Here is a 20,282-nt window from a genome sequence, read left to right on the forward strand (position 1 = left end):
CAGCTACCTCTGCAAAACTGATGTGAAGAAAAGCAGAAAGAAAGATAGGCAGCTGAAAGTAAATCTAAGTTACAAATATTAACTTACAAATAGGTAAAAGGTAGTAGTGCATACAAATACTCCAGTTCACAATTGTAAAGAAAAAGAAAAAGCAGCCAAGTAAATGTTGGATTGTGAGAATGCTTTAATGTAAACCCAATTTTTCCTCTGTAAAAGAAAATCCCACTCATCTGAAGTGATCATTAACAATGAATGAGAAAGTGAAAGGTGACAAAAAAGCCAAAGGCAGCTGTACCTGTAACAGGGTGATAGTTTTTTAGCTGTGTTACGCCCATTTTTTCATCAGTTTTTCTTGCCCGACTATTATTATCAGCTTTACATGAGCTTTCTTGCGTTTCTCCGCAATCAGGAGCTGCCTCTTGCCCTGCATTCTCTTCCTCAGTGTGGTCCTGGGATGTCGGTGCCTGGGGAACTTTAATCCTGTATTAAAACCACACAGAACTTTGGTAAAAATTAAGCAGAGTTCAATTCCTCCTCTTTCCTGACTTCAGGAGATATTCAGCCTCTTCCTTCATCTTTGTGCTTCCATTTCTCTGTTGCTAAAGAAAAGATTTTTCTTTTCTTTTGCTTACTTTGTGTTTATTTCCTCTGCATATTTTTTGCACGTACTAGAAAAGCCAAGTTTCCCACAAGCCATCCAAACCGCCGCTGCAACTTGCCTGTTTGCGGTGCTTGAATTGGAGATTCGGAAACGCACCTGCTCGATGGCACTTTTTACCAGGGAATCATTAGGACTCACTGAAGGGTGCACAACAAACTCTACCTGTTCAGAGCAGCAGAAAACAAAGAAAAGGTATTTATAAGACACTGGCTCTTAATCAGGTGCATAAATTATCAGTGATTCACAGACAGTTAACAGTAGCCACAATGGACTGATCCTATGAAGGTTTAGTACATCACAGAATATTAACACTTTCAGATGAAAAACTCCCATTGCTAATTTGTTTCAAGCAGGAGGCCAGACTGTATGGTCTCTGTAACAATAGACAGTTCAGATAATTTCTACAAACATCACATTTTTTTGGTTTTTAAAATCTGAAACATTTGGGGAACAAGCACTTCAACTTACAAGTATCAGGCTGAAAGGGATAAATGAAAAGCCATAGCTCATAAGGCTATGAATACATATTGTTGTTTAAAGTACACACAAAATTCAGATTAGTAAGATTTCACATATGCTCTACAGTAATTGTGCAGCAGCCAATGTTCAGTAGATTTTCTCCCCGCTTGTGAGCACTTCACACTACAGTTACAATAAGAAGTCTCAGCTTTACAACTACAAACATGCTATTTTCATAAACCTCAATAACAATGGATTTTTGTTTTTGGAAAAAACAGATCATGTTCTACAAATTTCAACTCAGAAGCTAACTTATGATTTCTCATATACTCTTGGCTTTCCAAAGGGGATTAAACAGAATTGTGTTGCAGCCTGACAGTGCAGAGAGAGAACCATGCGTTGCATAACCGATAAGCAGCTGAACCTCTCAGAAGAGAGATTCAGAGACTTTGATCTCTAGACTATTCCTTCGCCTCACAATTATCTGCAGCACAATAATTAAAAGAACTAATCTGGTTTTCACAGTAGCTTAGTTTGGGACATGCAGCTTCTAGGCAGCTTGACTGTGGGTTCTGCTACAAAAAATGAAGTCATCCATGTATTTCAGTAAAAAGGTGCAAAACCTTCTCATAGATTAGAAAGTTGTGAGAAAAGCTGCTTCTGCTGCCAGGGTTTGTAAAGTCACCTTTTTACTTATGCCATCTTGAATGACTGTAGTACGATAGAGTCTGAGGAGTCCTTCTCGCGCAAGCTTCTGTACCAGTCGTATGATAGACTTTTTGCAGCATTTAGTGGAGACACCTTCTTGCTTCTCTTGATCCATGACCATCTTCTGAAGTCTAAAAGATGCAAAATATACCTTGCATTTTAAGTCCAGCAATGCTCCAAACTGCCTAAGAAGTTTGTTAAGAGGATGTAGGGTAAATAGGTATTCCCCTGCTTCTAGCAATTACTGCTCATTTTCCCTTTTGCTGTAGACAACCAGTAACTTAGCTTTACATTTCAGCTGTATTTTCTTTGTAATCAAGCTTTTCCTTTTTAGGTGAGGACTGCTGTTCTGATAACAGCAAATTCTCAATGCCTGATTTCTCTGTGTGTGGTTATAGTGCAGTTCCAAATCCAGCCTTCCTAAGGTCAGGGTAACCTACAGCTTTTTAAAGTTGTGATTACACATATACAGTTTATATTTCCACTTGTGAGTTCAGCTCAGGGCAGAAATTGTTTAGTGGCGTTCTAAGCTCAGAAACGACACACACATTCACAGTACAGATACAGATATCCCATCACTTGAAGCCAGCTCACTTCTTCCCTTGTGGCAGTCTGCAGGAGCGTGCTCACACCCTATTCTCCTAATGCCTGTTTTCATGCACTTTGTCACAAATGCCTCAGGGCCTACTTCTGACTCTTTCAATCCCAGAGACTCAATTCTGAAAAAGATATGGAAGGGTATTACGGGAATGCGGACTTCAACTTTTTCAAAAGACTACCACATCCTGGTAACTAAAATTATTGGAGTGACAGCAGGTTTTCTTGGCAGAGATTGGGGAGGGGCAGAACTTTCACCAGTGCCGAGGGAACCTGTGAGCTACCCACTGGTGGCACTGAAGGGAACAGCAGAGACCTGAAATACCTTCTGAGCCTGCACTTGGATATGACCTGGTCAATCAGCGATGAGGCTGGTGCCAGAAGACGAGGCTCTAATTTTACACCACTATGCAACTGAACCAGGTGACAGCAGGTTTCAAAATTCTCACACCCAGGGGAGAATAAGGCCATGATTTCTTACTAAATTCCAATAGCAGGCAGCCCTGTGTGTATTGAAATGCCCGGATCTTATGTGCTGATACAGAAGATGGATGGTGCAATTCTATTTGTGACAACAGAGTCCTGCCAATTTGGAAGCTGGGACTCCAGAAGAGCACCAAAATTTCAGTTTCTCTTTGGAGGCGAATCTTAAAAGGCTGAAAGGCATCACAACGTTCAGGGAAGTGTCTTTAGTCCAGACAAGGCAAGTCAGGAGAAGACATATAACCATTACACATAAAAGCGCAAAGAAAAGTGAACTTCCAGGACTCTGCTAGAATCCTAGTGACCAACGATGACTGACTGACATGAAGTCATGAGTCTCTACAGTCCATGACAGAATAACACACGAACAACTTTTGAAACCATGCAGAAATGAAACTTATGCATATGAAAGAATCCTCAGGCAGGGAAGTGTATCTTACTATGTGGCCCCAAGCACTGTGGCCTACTGCAGAGAGAAAAAAAAAAAGTTCTCTGGTCTTTATTTATGGGACACATACTGTATAAAATTCACTTGTGTAATTAACAGTTCTCTGCAGATACTTCCAAACAGCTGACTGATTGTCAAGATTCAGTAGAACTGCAACCCTCCACACCTTCTCTGTATGCCATCCTCTCCAACATTATAGGGTATAGTGCCATCAGGGACAAGAAAAGCCAACAACGGAATGAGCACACAGACTGCTCACTCAAGTAGTGCTTCTGCTACCAAAATGCATCAGGCCCCACCACACTGTTTTCAGACTGACTCACGTGAACAAGCTTTCAATTAGCCGGAGGTTTCGAACAGCTTCCACAATGAGATTGCGGCGCTTCAGCAGCCTGTACGTTTCATGAGATCTCTCCACTGCTGTAGCTTTGGAACGCTTTTCCTTCTTTTGGCCACATGTCTTCTAGTGCACAGTATGAACAAAACAAAAATTTTACATTAACTATTCAATGTCTTCAGCCTGATGTTGGTTCCTCACACAGTAGCATCTGAGGAATTCAGAGTTTTGATGTGTTTATTTGTAACAAACTAGTCAGTCAAGAATTATCTTTTACCTCCCCTTCACAGGCAGGGAGGCAGACCAGATGATACGCAGCACTTGGGTGCACAGACAGACATTAAGTGATGACATGTATTAAGTCAACACAGGGAATGTGGAGAGCACCAGGAAACTAACCCAGAACTATAATTTGAAGATCTACCTGCCTATTGCCTGGAATAATTTTCACTTAGAACTACAATGCAGCCAAAATATGAATGTATTTTGAAATTAAATTTAAAAAAAGCAGACCAATCCCATAAATGAACACAAAAACTAGAGTTTAAAGCCTTGCTGTGTAAACATATAGCTTAGCTCAAACAACTGTACCAACAAGAAAATATTAAGACATGTGATCTTACCTTAGGGTCTTCAAGTCTGACCTCCTCCACCACAGCCACATCCCCATCCCCAGCTTCACCAGGGGAATGAGCACAGGTGGAAAGACTGGACTCCTGCATTAGAGTTTCCAAAGTAGAATTCTCCCCCGGAACGTTGTCTGAAAGCTCATCAGGCTCTTCAAGAATTTGAGGGGAAGGCAGCTTCTTCCCCTGAGACTTCACAGCTGTTGGTTTTGAGACTGGTTTAAAGAGCAAACAGCTTTGTAATTATTCTGCTCTTGGCTTCCTGTAAGTGTTCAGCTTCTCTCTCTGTAAAAGGTACTCCCCCATTCAGCCAGATAACTGTACTCAAAAGCATTCTGCTACATTTTTCACATATTCTTCTACCCTGCTGGAAGCAGTGGTTTGACCATGAATGATCGCATTCAGCCTCTAAAAGTAAAGTTAAAAAACCAAAGTGAACTCTCTGCCATCAAATAATTCTCTCCACGGGCAGACTTAGAAGACCATGAAGGGCCAGATTAGCTTATCCAGAAAATGCTGTCTGAAGGAAGGAAGGTTTCCGTCACAAAGACTCAAGAGTTCTGCTGGAAACCTGGCTTTTCTCACAAAGCAAAATGAGAACAAAGATTTAGTATTATCCTGAAGATAATATACATACAGAATGGAGATCTGTTCTCTCTTCCCTTGGACTTTCAGAGAAGTTGTAGGAATGTTCAAGTAGTTCAAATAAATCAAATAAAAATTAAACCACCATATGCTCTTGAAAATAATGTCCCCATAAGGCTGGTAGGTAAAAGATGAAGCAATTAGCTTCAGGGGACAAGGCATTTTTATTACAATGTGCTTGGGTGAGTAAGGCTGTGGGTCAAGTCATCCCAAGCCTATGGCTGCTTGAAAGTAGCTACCACCTTATCTGGTCTCAGCTAAGGAGTCAGTATTACTCTGCATATACTCATCCCACTTGAAAGTTCACAACAGATTTTGCACAGAGTCTAAGGCTCGATACCAGACATTTTCATCTGAAAAAACCCCACCGCTAAAAGGGGAAGAATTTTTATATGTTAAAATTAAATAAAGAAGTTAACTGGCTTGTCTGTCAGTTCCTGTGCTATTTCCCACACCTAAGATGACATTTAAACATCCCATGGAACGAAATTATGTGTTTTAATGAGAGGCACAGCCCATCTTTTTCCTTAGTGTGGAAGAAATACAAGACCATGTGCTTTCAAATCCCTTCTGAAATCTTCAAGGACTTGAAAAGCTAAAGCTCTCTGCCAAGATGGTGCGCTCTGATGGGCACAGCCTGAACTGTAAGTTATTTTGAAAAACAGAGCCCATGACACATACCTTGTCAGTTCATTACAGAACATTCAAGGCAGTCATAAAAATTACCCAAGGATACTGTATTTCTCAGCAGCTTAAGCCAACTTGACTGCTAGCTACCACAATCTCACCACTATGCTGGCTTTCAGCCACATGGTCCTGCCTCCTTCCTTGCAACAGTTTTAGAATTTGTCTGACCCTCTGCAGCATTATTTCAGCCCTTCAAACCACCAGAAAAATTACTGAATATCCAAGGAGCATGGTGTGTGAACCCATTTCATTTGCATGGAAAATAAGGGGAGAAACGACACAGAGGTAAGGAGAAGCAGATTACCTTCTCAGTGATTAGTGATAACCACTACTTGGCATACAGACACCAGAGCAACCTTCAGCTCTGAGAATCTCCAGAGATTACCATGCTTACAGTATTCCAAAACATAACAATTTTGGGAAAAAGAGAACATCAAAAACGCATGGAAATAATCAAATAGGGGTAAAAATTAATATCTGACCAAAAACTTTAATGAAAGCTAATAGCATATTATTTTTTCTTTAATCAAAGGATCCATAAGGACAAGGTAGGGTTCTCTCTAAATTTCAAAATCATGATCTACCTTTAGCTGCTGTCGACTGATGGGTGTCATCTTGGAAGCTTAATTTCAACGAAGAATCAGAATTGGCCTTCTGACCTTTTCCTCTCTTCTTGCCATCCTTCCCTTCTTCTTCATTGTCAGACTCTGAGACCAAAGTATCATCTTCTCCAGGAGACGCATCCTCCACAGGTGGGGAACCTTCTGGCACCAATGCCAAAGTAACCGTAGCTAACTGCTCACTCCTAGCCTTCTCTCTCTCAAACTGACGGTTTAAATCACTCTCCTCTGCAAAGATGTATGAAATATACTTTGTTGTTCTTTGCCGACCTTCATCCTCCATAAAACCCTAAGGAAATAGTTGGAATGTTATTTTACCACCTTATTTCTCCATTCTTGCAGTGTTCTCCAGCAACAGCAGCGGGAAAATTTTTTAACTGTTCTCCCCTCACACCAAAAGATCCCATGTTATTCTGCCTTTTTTCTAAATAAAAACGTTCATCAACCTTAACATACAGAAATCAAAAGAATTTTTTGAAAATTAATGAAAATAAATGAAAAATAAACAAACCTGCATTACCTGCATACTAGAATGAAACGCCTACAGTATATGGGATGTAGAAAAGCTTAAGAAAGAACAAACTATACTTGTTCAGGCTGGAAATAAATTTTTTTCAGAAAAGTTTTCCTTTGAAATAACTACAACACAGAAGTCACCAGAGTGAATCAGACTTAACTGGAACTGCTGTTGCCCCATCTACTACAACAGGAGCTTTCAAGCATCCAGAAACTCAAACACTTAGTCTATCAATAAGGGAAGGTTTCATTTTCACAGTTGACTTAGGAGAAAGTATGTTTAGATACTCCAGTGGTTCGTATAGTTTGTTTCTTTTTAATTCTACAGAACTTTTTACCAAATGACAAGATCTTAGTAAAAAAATTCTCTATTGGAAAGATGTCAATTATCATGCCTTTGCGAAAAGGGGCAGATGGGTACATGTGAGAAATGACAGCTGAATTTGTCTTGTTGAAATGAAAAAATATTGAAGTATTTGGAAATAAGGAGTTTAATCACCATAGCCTCCACAGAAGTAACTGTTTTCTTCTAGAACTTACTGGTAGTAGATTGATAATTTTCAACAGAGGATCTCTGACAAGATTCTTTAGTAAAGGATCTTGCAAAATAGAAGTTGCCTTACAGCAAAAATTAAGCAGAGTGGCTGTTTTGAGTGGAGAGACATTTATGTTCATCTCCATAAAGTACCAGCTTCCAGGCCACTTGGGTTACCACTGATTACAGTGAATGACTCAGACAAGTTGTCGCAACCAGGCGAAGCAGGGCCGAGGCCAGTTTCTCTGCCCTGTCTCTTTTTGGAGGGCAGACCTGCATCATGGTGCTCAGAACAGTGTTTCTCTGGAATGCTGCGAAACAGTGCCTGGCAGAATTCCACCAGCTGGTGTGCATCACCAGAACGTGCACTCCACAGAGACAAAAAAAATGGGGCAGTGCGCATTTCTCCCCACAATCTTTATTACTTAAGCATCCAGTCACAAACCAATGTAAAATACTCCTGTATCTGGGTCAGCAAACTATTAAACATCAAGGCAGCCAGCCAGGAAACAATAAAGAAAAGGTACCCTACAAGAGTGGATATGTTACATTCCAACAACTAGGATTAGTCCTCAGAATACAGCAGGTTAAAATCTTTCTATTTTTTGAATACTTGTCTTATATACATTTTCTTCAAAGTCATACGCTTTTCAGTCTTACCAGGATTCTTTCACTGTCAGTTCTCAAATCACACTGTTTCTATCATTTGAGGTGAACAATGTTACAACATATTACCACACTAACCACAATTGCATCTCCAGTTCCCATAAGTATCTAAATTATTTTAATCTTACCTTGACAACTTTGTACCTTTCCAGAAGACGACAGAGCATCCTTGCTTCTAGCTTCCCCACATTCATAGCCAAGCGAATTTCTGCCTGAGAAATACCTTTGGTTCCCCTACTTTCAACTGTTTCAGAAAGGAAAACCAAAAAATATTTCAGGGAAATAATCTGACCAAATTACATATACATTCATATTTGCTCTGAATATAAAATTTAATTCCCCAGTAACTAATGACATTTTCACAGATTTATAAAACATTCAGTCAAATAATGTCATGAAACACAATTTTATGCGAAGCAGTGACCCAGCAGAATGAGGTTTGAAAGTGACAGCTTCAGATTAAAAGCAAGAGTGAATTTCTCCCACCAGCTTTCCACAGTTAGATATTAATTTCTCTATCACGAAAGGAAAAGAGATAGAAGAAAGAACACCGTTTCCCTTATCATCTTTTCTCATCCCACCACAACATCCTCGTTCTACCATGCTGTTTTATTTGGGTGGTACTGATTAGTTCATAAGCTTCCAGGGAGGGCTAACAGGTGACAGCACCTATAGCTCCAGTCTAATCTGAACATTTCCATGAAAAATTAAGTTTTGATTGCTTTTTATGTATCAAAGTGTTAAAACCCCTCCCACAATATATACCTTTCTTTTACATATACAAGCAGTAAGAAGGCAATGGGAAAAACATCTTAGGATGTCTTACTATATGACCTACTTAGCTCATAAGCCTGGGTGAGCATATCCCTTTCACAAACAATATCCACGGGCTGAACAGCTTTTGTGATGATCTCTTCTTCATCATCATCATGATAGTCTTCCATTTTCTTCCGAAATTCCTTTAGTAATTTAAGGCAACGGACCATCACATCAGTACCTGTGAACATGAATGTTAGTAACGACTCTTAACAAAACATAGAGTGCGTGCACTTGTTTAAACCATTTTATTTCTTTCAGCAGCATGAACAAGTAGGGATGCAATGGGGAACAAACGAGCAAAATCAAATGTTTATTTCTAGGAAAGGTTTGCAACAGTTTTCCCTGTATCTGAATGTCAAAATCTGTCCTCACTTACTCTCTGCAGCTAGGGAATGGCTAGGTTTGTTAACACGTATTGTGTACTATAATTATGTGCAATGAAAACGGAGATACAATATATGAAGTTGTTATATACAAGGACAGAACACACTGCCACCCACCAGTCACATACATGATTGAATTCCATGTCTTAACATGTTACTGGGCACTGGCTGTGCTGTAGTAACTCTCCACCTACTTTTCTATGAGATCCCAGAAGGGTAAAGTGGGGACATACGACTTCAAGAGAGCTCTAGTAATCCTGCTCCCTGCTGTAAGGATGACCTACCATCACCAGTATCATCTAGCTCCTGCTGAACAATTTAAGAGACCAGTGGTAAACTAGAACTAGGTTACTGTACACTTCCAGCTTATCAAGTTGCAGTGATTCAGCAGTTAGGGCAGAAGTAGCTAATTCATCCTGCAGCTGTGGTGGGAACATCTACAGCCATCTCTACTCCTCTGGTACAGCCCTGCTGTGAAAAATGCCAGGTGAAAGCTTTAGCTGAAATCACTACAGTTTCAGCTGATGAGTTTTATCTTATGTGTATATACAATCAGTTACCAAAGCCTAGCTGACATGAAGTTAATCCACAGCAACTTAACCATGAGACGGAGCTCTAGGCCAGATGATTCCATTATTTTTCCTCAATCTGAATCCTTTCCTTGACAGTATCCTAGGATACTGCTTAGGATAGTAATTAAGTGCTGACATTATGGTAGGGCTGCATGCGTTGTTATCACATGCTCTGTATTTCTTCACCCTGTTAGTTTTCACTTGAAGCAGTATTTGGGGAAAAACAAAGAAACCAACCAACCAACCAGTTCCTTTTACTTTAGCTCCTGCTGCCTAATATGCTTCCAATAGCAGATGCTCTGGCTTCATCTTCAGCGTGTCCCACATATTTGTATCTGCTTTCCTCTGTAACTCCAGAGATTAAACTATCTTGATCTCTGATGAAAATCAGCTATTATTAATTTATCCTAGTTTAATACCTAGTGTTTTTTAATGCATTTTTGTAGATTTTCAGCTTTTATGTCTGTAAGATGGAATTATCATACAAGTGAAAGATTCATCAAGTGGCATTTTTCATGTTAAATTTAAGTAGTAAATGCAGCTGCCATTGTGCCAATCTGACAAAACATGAAACAACTGCCTTGTAGTTGCCACCAAGTTTCTAAATGGACTTGCATTTTCTTGTCTTCTAAGTAAATGCTTCAATTGGAAGTTAAGATGTTTTTACTACTGTTTATAAACTCCACATTTCAGGAATAGTATCTAGTCTCTCGGGCTTTATTTACAAGTGTCTTCAGCTCATTAGAATGCCTCTGAGACTTAAGTCAGTATGAGGAAGTATAAACAAATATAACTGGTGCAATCTACTCAAAGCCAGCGTAAGACAGAATCTAGGTTTTCGTCAACGCCAATGCCAAGTGGTGTGACTAAAGGTATCCCTGCCATACAAGCCACTGTATGTTGAAACACTTGCTCAAACCAGAAATACATTAACTATGTACAATACATATTTTGTAAAAATTTGATGATCATTGTCCCCATATGTTTTATTGTATACTGATCTATTCTAGAATATTTTTTGAGGATCTCCACTGCTTTCTTGAAACTGTGAACTTCAAAGAATTCTCCTGCATAAAACTCCCTCTGATATTCTTATGGGAAGGAGGCAGACCTGTATATTTCATGACAAATGAACTCGTTCAATCACTCCCTTATTTATTCAGTGCAATGTAGGAGATTTCTCTCTGAACCGCGCTAGATGCTGTACCTACTTTTGGCCATTGCTTTTCTTTGTTCATGATACAATTTCCTGACAGAGAGATTTCCTTCCCTCAGACTTAAAAGACTGAAGGAATTTGTTCTTATCAAGGGCCTTAATCCAACTCCATGTAGCTGGCATTCACTTTTGCCTTCTTGAAGTTGTCATGTTTTTATTGGCTCCTTTACTTCTTCATGATCACTCCTACTTGCAAAGACGATGTCATTTGTAATGTTTAGATCATATCAGATTTAGTTGTTTTATTTTTTATTTTTTCACAAACAGTTCGCTACATCTCTGAAAAACACACTGTTCATCCTTTAGAATGACTTTCTTTTTAACCATTGCAAACCTGCCTCTTAGGATTTTCTGTGATAAAAGATCTGGTTTAGGATTCCTTAAGCAATTGCATTAATTCCATTGGCGATACCATCCCTCCTCATACCTTCTGTTATTACTTCTTGTAATATTTTCCCCATGCAAGTTTTATCTGCATCTTCTTCTGAGAGCAGTTCCTTTCTTTCATTCCCTTTCTTCATGGAGTTATACTCTTCTTTGTCTTTCCACTACATGTTTGGAAGTTATCAGCAGTTCTTGCAAACCCATTAAATTTGAATTTAGAGCTGGTTATGCATGTCCCTCAGCAGACTACAGCTTTTTTGAATAGTAGTTGTTGACTATCTTGCTTACTTCCAAGAATTCCACGGTAGTGCTGGAGAAGCTTACTTTCATAATCTGAAATGAAACTTTGTATTCTCATGACTTCCAGCAAAAATCATAATTTAGCAAAAGGCTTAACTAAGATGGTCTGTTTCTTTAGCTTATTTTGTAATGTTCTTTTTTTTTTTTAATGAAACTTTTTATATGTTTTTTCAAGTGTATTGACTTGTCATTCAACTTGAACCTGAAAGGTCAGCAGACTGCTCTTTGTCCCCACTCTGTATCACCTCGTGTAGTATTATTAGGAGCCTCAATCCACTCAAACAGCTTACACTGATATACAACAAACTTGCCTGCATCCATTTCTAAAAACCCTGAAACAAATGCTTAATAAAACTAGAACACTGCAGCCCACTTGAATTAGCATATTTCTTCACATAACTGCATACAGATTTTCACTTAGACATCTTGTGATTTAAGTTTTGAAGCTTACAGATAGAATAGCATTGATGTCATTACACAAAAAGAAAGCAAAAATATGGTTCTAGTTACCTTTCTTTGTCTTGTAGGGTCCTCCATTGGGGTGTATATCTTGTAATGGGATGGATATTACCTTAGCTAGGCCAGCATTCATCATATATTGATACAGACGTTTGAAAGTTCTCTCACAAAGACCCTAATGCGAAGAGAAATCACAAAAGCCACTGTAGCCCAAAAGTTTCACCTGTAGGTGATTAGTACCAAAGACATTCATACTGCCTGTTCTTAAAAGGCGGTATTTTGGGGTAGGATGTCAAAGAAGGATCATAAAAGCCTACTATGGCAGACACAGGCAGAGTGTGAAATGCTTCTGGAGTGTTTTCTATCCCTCCAACTCTACCATCCAAACAAGCAGCAGCAACCAGCAGCAGCACTGAGCAAGTAAAAATTGCGTGATGAGATCCACTGAGAAAACTTTTCTGAAACTGTGGATCAAACAGAACTCCTTCCTTATTAAACAGCAACAGTAACTTGATCTAGTAGGTTTTTAAGATCTTCTTTTAGAATATCCTACCCCCAAATTCTGTGCAACTTTAAAAAACCCCAGGCAGTATGAATGACTGCCTTTGACACTAATTATCTATGTTCCTCATGAGTGAGAATTTGAAAGAGTAATGGAACTCACCAATTCTTCCCTCAAGTTTCCTAATGTTTCCATCTGGTTTGAACGAGCACTTAGCATACTTGAGAGCTTCTCCATCAGAATATCGTATTTGCTCCTCCTAACCAAGAGAAGGAAAACATTTTACACATAAGCACGCATATAACTTTATAAACATGAGTTGTACCTTTACAAAATGTCAGTCACTAGAGGAAGTGTTCTCAGATTGTTTTAGGAATTACAGTTTCTTTTCCCTCTGTGAATAGCACGAGAGAATTTGTCACTAAGAAGAGAACCCAACTGAGGGAACAGTGACTAAGCCCAGGCTGTTACTTCATTGGCAAGCCACAGAAGTACATATTCTAATCATAAACAAGATAGGAAGACAAAAGAAATCTATTAGAAATGTGTTTGAAGTGAGAACACTCAAAATAAACACAATGATTAGGGCTACAACAAGAGGAGTTAGACTTACGTAGGCAGGTGACAGACACTAGAATACCTTATTGTTTACAGCTCCCAGACAAGTAAGTTTTAAACTATCCAGCATTCAGAAGAGGAGTTAATAAAGCAATGGACAAGGGTCAATACCAGGAAACTTTAATAGTTCTGTGACAACAGAGCGATCTTTCATCAGAGTAAATGGTCCCAGTCTACCCAGGAGATTTTGAAACGCCTGAGTGGCACATACCTATCAACATGAAAGCGAGTCAGAAGTAGAAGAATTGAGTGTTGCTGTCCTCCACTTGGTAGCCTTATGACATGGGACTGCATTGTTATGAGACCGTTTCTGTCCAATACTCTTCGGTGATAATGAATTTTTCCAGCATCCACTCTAAAGGAAAGACGGAAAGATATCTATAGGCATAGGAATTTTACATATAAAATATATAAATTCTAATTATTATAAGGAATAATTATAATTATTATAAGGAAGAGACAGTACACTGCCAGCAATACGGGCTCAAAGAACCAAGTGCTCATGGTAGTAAGGATGAGACACTACCAATATAGACAGGAGTTTAAATCAACACACAGAAATTCTTAAGTGGAAAGAACTTTATAAATAACCAGTGGAAACTTATTAGCTTTAATTCATATAGCAAGACATAAACTTACTTGAAAGCCCCACTGTGAAGGTCCCTCTGAAGCTCTCCTTGCCACCTAGCACGACCTAAGCGCTCCAATATACAGTAGGAGAAGTCAGGGAGTTTTAAGTCAGGGTCCCCGTCCCAGCCTATTAAAGCTCTGTAACGCTGGTCTTGGGAGGCAACAATGACAAGTTTCTCTCCCCACCTAAGAAACAAGGGCAAGTAATAAATTATTATTAGTTCCATGAAAGCAGAGAGATCAACCGCTTTCCCCTCGGAAACACCATTCTTGATATAATCTGCAAAGAGAACTAAATTTTAAAACTTAAGTTAAAAATCTTCCAATGCCCAATATAAGGATTTCACTCACTTTTCAACAGCTTCTGTATAAGTATAACATGGCTGCAAATCCTTTCTCCTTATCTGATCAGTGATATCTACTCTCTCTTTAAAATACTGGCAGGAACCTTGTATGCCATCTTTATTATCCAAAATCATGTGGACAGGATAAATATCATTTGAAGGAACTGGATCTCTTTTGGTTTCCAGTATTCCTGTTTCAAGGTCTATTTCTTCATATCTGAAACAGAAGCAGAGAGCCAACATTTAACCGAGCAAGGGGAATGTGGAACTGAAATATAAGATTGTCGCAGACAATACTGATAACTCTATGAAATACCTTGGAAAAACTAAATTATTTTGAAACCTCAAAACTAGAAAAAACACAAAAGAGCAGAGCTGCACTCCTGAGACCGACCAAGCCTTATCAATGTGCAGTGTGTGAGGCAGGAGACAGCGAATACGTTATTTGATCTTCAAAAATTCAAGGATGTTGAAGTGGTGGGAATAAAGGCAACATATACGCACACTAGTTTACAGAAAATACAGATACATCCACCGCGACGAACGGGGATATATAAGTTCTGCTTGTATGCTCGTGGTCAACAATGCTGCAGCCCCGCCAGGACACCTGCTGAGGCCTCCGGCCCCGCTCGGCCCTGCCCGCCGCCAGCCAGCCTGGGGCAAACCCCAGCGGCCCTACAGGCGGGGCAGGGGCGGCGGGGGCAGCCCCGGGGCGGCTGGAGAGCCCTCAGCTGCCCCCAGCGGAGCGGCCAGCCCCTCCCAAGCCCCACGGGAGGCTCTGGCCCGGCCCGGCGGAGCTGCCCTCACCGGTCGTGCAGGCGGAGCGGCGGGCGCGCCCGGGGCAGCAGGTAGAAGCTGACGTCGGGCTGGGCGCTGAGCGCGGCCCAGAGGAGCTGCTGCGTGGCGGGCTCCAGCGGCAGCGGGAAGGGAGGCCAGCGGGCACCCAGGCGGTGCCACAGCGCACTCAGCGTGATACCGTCCAGCCCCTCCAGGGCCACCTCGTCCAGCAGCACCCACAACGCCTCCATCTCCGCCGCCGCTTCTGGCCGGGGCCGGCGCGCCGGAAGTGAGGTCACCAGCGCGCCGGTAACCAAGGGAACGCACAAACAGGGCAACGGCGGCGCGGCCCGGCCCGGCCCGGCCCTCCCTCCCTCCTTCCTCCGCTGCTCTGGTGCGGGGTCCGCGGCCCCGGGGGCGCCCCTCAGCCCGGGGCCTGCTGGCACTGCGGGGGCAAGGCCCCGGGCCCTGCTCTGTCCTTCGGGAGAGCTGTTGGCTCAGCCCTGACGCTGCTGACCTCGGCGCGGGCGCGGGAAAGGGCAGCGTTTAAGCAAAGATACTCTGCGGTCGGTAAGAGGCAAAATACAGGGTTTGCTTTTTTTGGTTGCGGTTTTTTTTGGTTTTGTTTTTTGTTATTTTTCTCTGGTAGAGAGCTAAATTAAGTGTTTCGGTGGTAACTTTAAACTTCAAAGCATATAAGAGGGCACCGTATCACAACTTGCAGCAGCGACTCTGGGATACTTTTGGTGGGAATTGCTGGAAAAGTTCATGTTTCCTCAAAGGCAAGCAAAAATCTTTAAATGAACACCTTAAATGTGTACAGCCTCTGCAGTGAATAAGTTCAACAGTTAACTGCCCATGTGAGCAGTTCAGGAACATCAGCCCACAGCTGGGCTGCGGGCATGGCCCTTTCAGCTGGCGCCTCACAGTTGACTTGCTCGTCAATTCTCAGATTGCAAACTCATTATAGCACATGCCTTCCATTTTTCATATTTATATGCTCTTCAGTAGATTGTGAAGGGTTCTGAAAAAAAATAAAACAAGTAATATCTTCTCTGTTCTTCAGGAACTTTATTTATTACGCTGTCAGTGTTACACATTATTGAAGGAGGAACTTTTTTCAGTTTATAGCATTTCTGTATATTGAGGGTGCAAAACCAGTAGTACTCTATAATAAATAATTTCTATACTTCAGCGTGACGATTACATTCTCATTGCAGCTTTATGTTAAGGACATGGTGACTAATTTTGATGAAAAACATGATGAATACTTAATATACCTTCAGCAGAGAAACCGGTAAGATACAGAATTGTTACCACCATTGAGTATGTAATAGCTGTTGTGTACTACCTAACATAGTAGCTAATATCAGTAGTTGTGAATATTAATTTAAAACCTTGGGTTTTGAACTTGTGATGCAAAGTCTGACTTGCTGTGTTTTAAAACATTCAGCTGGTTCTCTTTTCTTCCCTTTGTTTGCCAAATATGTCAAAGTTCTTATTTCTAGAGGTGATCAGAGTATTTCTTCAGCATACTTTAAAATACAAATAAATTTGTTACTATAAATGTTTCCATGGTTTACAGGGAAGATTTTTGTTTCTAAAGCAAGAGGTAGATCCAGAAGTAACTGGCAGCTCACACTGTGTGAATGTTATGAGGCAAGGATTTTAGGTTGTCAGAAATACTGAAAATTGCATGCAAAAGTTGCTAAAGTTAAATGTGCAAAGTCAGGTTCTGCTGAGGTGGGAGACAAGGACATCTAGGTTACTTTTGCGAACTTCAGTATCTTTCAGACAAGTTTAAAACATTTCTTTTAATCTTTGTTCATAGGAAGCTTCCTGTCATTGTACCCTAGAGAGATGAATTTTCACAGGTTAATTCAGAAGGGGAAAAAAAAGAAAAGTCTACAGAACTTTTTTGCTGGATTCCCCCTTTTACCACAGGTCATAAGATTTGTACTCAAATTCTATAACAAACTGAATGGTTTGGTGAAAAGACAAAAAAAAAAAACCTACAAAAGCCACAATTATGTTAGATCAACATCCAATTTTTGTGAACATGGGTTTCTTTCATATAGTCTCCTAAAGTGTTTTTAGAAAAGCGTAAAACGAAATATTTAATGATTGGAACAACTTGCATCCCTGTTATCAGAGCCCTAATACTGAATTTTGTTGGAAACAAATGCCACTGAATTACAACACGACAAGCAGGTGGCAAACCATACCTTGCAGAGGAGGCATGCTGGATGTGTTCATGTATTGGGCATAACTGGCAGGTTTGGGTAGTGGGGGCTGCAGAGTAGCCTGCGTGGGAGCAGGTCAGGTACTACCCTGGGCCAGTCATGGCTGGTTCCTGCTGCATCAAAACTAACAGGAACAGCCCATCGTGTGCCAAAACATCATCAGTCAGAGCAGCCTGGCGTGGATTTAAGAGAGTGGTGGCGACAGGGTGCTCCTGTGGAGGCATGCTGCCTAGAGGGCTGCTGGCCACGTGGCTGGGGACAGGCTGGGAACACACTCATGTCAGTGCAGATACACTCCTGGGGAATTTTGGCCTGTGGATTGACCCACCCTGGAGTCAGAGGGAAACCAGGAAGCAGCCTGCAGGGGCAGGTGCAAATTGTCACACACATGCCCCAACCTCCTGGCTTGCATGTCACCCCACTGAAGGAATTAGGATGGACTGAGTATAACCCATGGAGAAAGTAGGGAAGATGAGGACTGGAAGAGGGAGGGTAGGTGTTTCACTGAAGCTGAGCCTGGGGATGGGCGTTATTTAAATATTATTTTAACCAGACTTTAATTTCCTGGTATCTCTAACTGCACTATTGATTGGGGACTTTCTCTCTTAAGTTTCAAAACACAAACCTTTTTTTGTCTTGAAAAGAGCTCAACCATTTTTAAGCTTTTTAATGTTCTGAGTAAAACTTAAAAATTGTCAAGAAGAATGGTTAAATATGCTAAATACCAAATGGAAAAGATAATGGGAAATGAGAAGGAACATGGGAAAAAAAAACTCAGAAGGGAGAGGCTTGGTCAAACTTCATATGTCACAGCGTGTGGGTACTCATACAAGCATTACTGAACAGGAACAGATCCTGGAAGCTATGTTCTGAAATTATTTGAACTATGAAAATATTTTTCAGCTTTGATATTGTGTGTTTTTGTATTTATTGCTAGCCTGATCATCTGTATATGCACTACATAAGGATGAATTATTATCCTTTCTACTCAGGCTACTGGGACGTTTAAAAAGAAAGGATCCTGTACAAATCAAACTGGAACAGTTAGAGCAAGGATTTTCTCTGTATCTGAATGGAGCTAATTCAGAGCTGAGAAATTACCGTAGAAAAATCAAGTCACATGGCTACCTTAAAAATGAGACAAAGACCACCAGGACAAATGGTGAGTTATATGAGAGTTTTACAAAGGCTGCAGTCTAGAACTATTTGAAACATTTACTCATCAGAGCTGTAATTCAGTCAGTGAGGTTACTGATCAGGCTGTGATAAAGAGGTGGCAGCATTTGAGCTTCGTGGAATGAAATTCCATGGGAGTCTTTCATCAGAGTATTTAAGCTGGTTGTATGTAAGGAAAGATCTCTGCAGCACCTCATCAGTTTCTCAGTTGGTCCCTGACTAATTCTGAAGTTTAACTTCCCCACCTCTCCGTTTGTTAAACGATTATAACTAAAACTAGTTAGAAATGTATATAAACTGTCAGTGTAAAATAATGCTATACCTTTGTCTGATATGTAATACTGTTAATAGGCTTTAAAATCTGATGGACTTCAACGTTATCTAAGTCTGTTGCCCTGTAGACAAATGACATTTGATGACATAGACTACAATCAAATTATATCTGGTAATAGCTGCATTAAGCTTATAAATTTTGTTTAAGCTATAATAGTTGTCTTAAAAAGACAGCTAATCTTTCTTTAAATATTTGAAGTAAAGAAAATCTACCATTTACTGCCAGTGATTAGCCGACTACTTAAAAATGTGTGTTTTGTTTCTAATTTAAGTCTGTCTGTCATAGAGAGCAATGTAGTGACAGGAATAATTTTGCATGTATGAAGGTATAAAGTCTGAGCTTGCTGGCCTAATCTATTTAGCATAATGAAAATTGATTTCACTAAATCCCTGTGTAAAGCAGTTCACCAACTGTAATCTGTTATTCTCACATTTGCTACAACCTGTCTATTTTACAGTCTATTTTTTTAATCTATTGCTATGTAGATAGTGTCTGCTTAAGTTTTATTTTCACCTAAAAATGAAGACAAAGTTTAAAAAGTTATTTAATAATATATTAGGGTTGAAAGTTTATTAATCTCAACAACACTGGAAGCTAACTTTATTTTCAGTAAGTGTTCTAACCATGACTTGATTTTTTTTTTTTCTTTGTTTTCCTGCTACACTGGACCCATACTATTTGTTTTCAGGTTTAAATGTGTTCAGGCTTAGCTGGCTACTATGTAATTTCTTGCGGATTGTATGGATGGTGGTGGGGAATTAGCTATTGGCCTAGTTTCACTGTTTTGTGTGAAAGTAAAATCTCATGTGTAATGATGCAAAAAAGTTCATGTTCTTGGATATTGGAAAATGGAGGAGATTGTGTGCTCTGTCACACTGGGATGTTGTACCTTTACATAGCTAAAGAGAGTGTGAACCAACATCTTTGACTTTTTGCTCCAAAAATTGTGCAGGGATATTGCGGCAGCAGCTGTAATAGAACTCTGTCAGGAGAAATTTCCTCTTGAAAGTTCTGCTGTGCAGCTGTTATCTCTAAGCTTAACTGAAGTTGTTCATTTTTATGGTTGCTTAATGCCATGTGATTCAGTCAAGGCAGAATACTTCAGCTTGTCTTAGGGACCTTTAAAGACTTCAGTGGCAGTCACTGTTCCTCTCCTCAACTTCATCAACTCAGAGACAGTAGCATTCTCTGCAGAAGAGAACTTGGTGTTTTGCTGTTTCTTACCTATCCGATGTTGTTATTTTAGACACGTGTAGCTGCAGTGAAAGATATCAACTGAATCATCATCCTGTCATTTTTCTTCTTCCATTTGATTTTGCCACTAGGGTCCAGAGTGGGAGTCACTGGGGATCTGTATAAGCTTCTTGCCTGGGGGTAGTACCTTAGCAATTCTGTGGTCTGTTTCATTTCTAGGCATTTATTCCTAATGATTGAATATGATTTTACTTACAGAAATGATTTCTCGCTGAGATACAGCACTGAATTTTCTTTCCTATCCATCTCCCACGAGAATTATTGCATCATTTATTATTTCTAA

General features: G+C 40.2%; 2 protein-coding genes across 5 annotated transcripts in view; one reads left to right on the forward strand and one right to left on the reverse strand.

The window, feature by feature from the left end:
- GTF3C1 (general transcription factor IIIC subunit 1) overlaps positions 1-15,266 on the reverse strand; it is a 42,311-nt gene extending 27,045 nt beyond the window's left edge. Inside the window, exons 1-14 of one of the 2 annotated variants that reach the window (XM_055707597.1) lie at positions 15,023-15,266; positions 14,223-14,432; positions 13,881-14,057; positions 13,453-13,596; positions 12,786-12,882; positions 12,173-12,296; positions 8,827-8,985; positions 8,117-8,232; positions 6,236-6,560; positions 4,317-4,534; positions 3,680-3,816; positions 1,806-1,959; positions 720-823; positions 296-480 (exon numbers count right to left, since the gene is read on the reverse strand). In XM_055707597.1, coding sequence (XP_055563572.1) covers positions 296-480; positions 720-823; positions 1,806-1,959; positions 3,680-3,816; positions 4,317-4,534; positions 6,236-6,560; positions 8,117-8,232; positions 8,827-8,985; positions 12,173-12,296; positions 12,786-12,882; positions 13,453-13,596; positions 13,881-14,057; positions 14,223-14,432; positions 15,023-15,243 — 2,371 coding nt within the window. In that variant the 5' untranslated portion in view covers positions 15,244-15,266. Of the gene's footprint in view, positions 1-295; positions 481-719; positions 824-1,805; positions 1,960-3,679; positions 3,820-4,316; positions 4,535-6,235; positions 6,561-8,116; positions 8,233-8,826; positions 8,986-12,172; positions 12,297-12,785; positions 12,883-13,452; positions 13,597-13,880; positions 14,058-14,222; positions 14,433-15,022 lie in introns of both variants that reach the window. The other variant, XM_055707596.1, reaches the window with a different exon arrangement.
- A 56-nt stretch (positions 15,267-15,322) lies between these two features.
- The window catches only part of KATNIP (katanin interacting protein), a 65,844-nt gene continuing 60,884 nt past the window's right edge, over positions 15,323-20,282 (forward strand). For all 3 annotated transcript variants that reach the window (XM_014278020.3, XM_027801786.2, XM_027801787.2), the window contains exons 1-3: positions 15,323-15,562; positions 16,213-16,289; positions 18,228-18,397. In XM_014278020.3, coding sequence (XP_014133495.1) covers positions 16,228-16,289; positions 18,228-18,397 — 232 coding nt within the window. In that variant the 5' untranslated portion in view covers positions 15,323-15,562; positions 16,213-16,227. The remainder of the gene's footprint in view (positions 15,563-16,212; positions 16,290-18,227; positions 18,398-20,282) is intronic.

Source organism: Falco cherrug, chromosome 4, assembly GCF_023634085.1.
Source record: "Falco cherrug isolate bFalChe1 chromosome 4, bFalChe1.pri, whole genome shotgun sequence".
NCBI lineage: Eukaryota > Metazoa > Chordata > Aves > Falconiformes > Falconidae > Falco > Falco cherrug.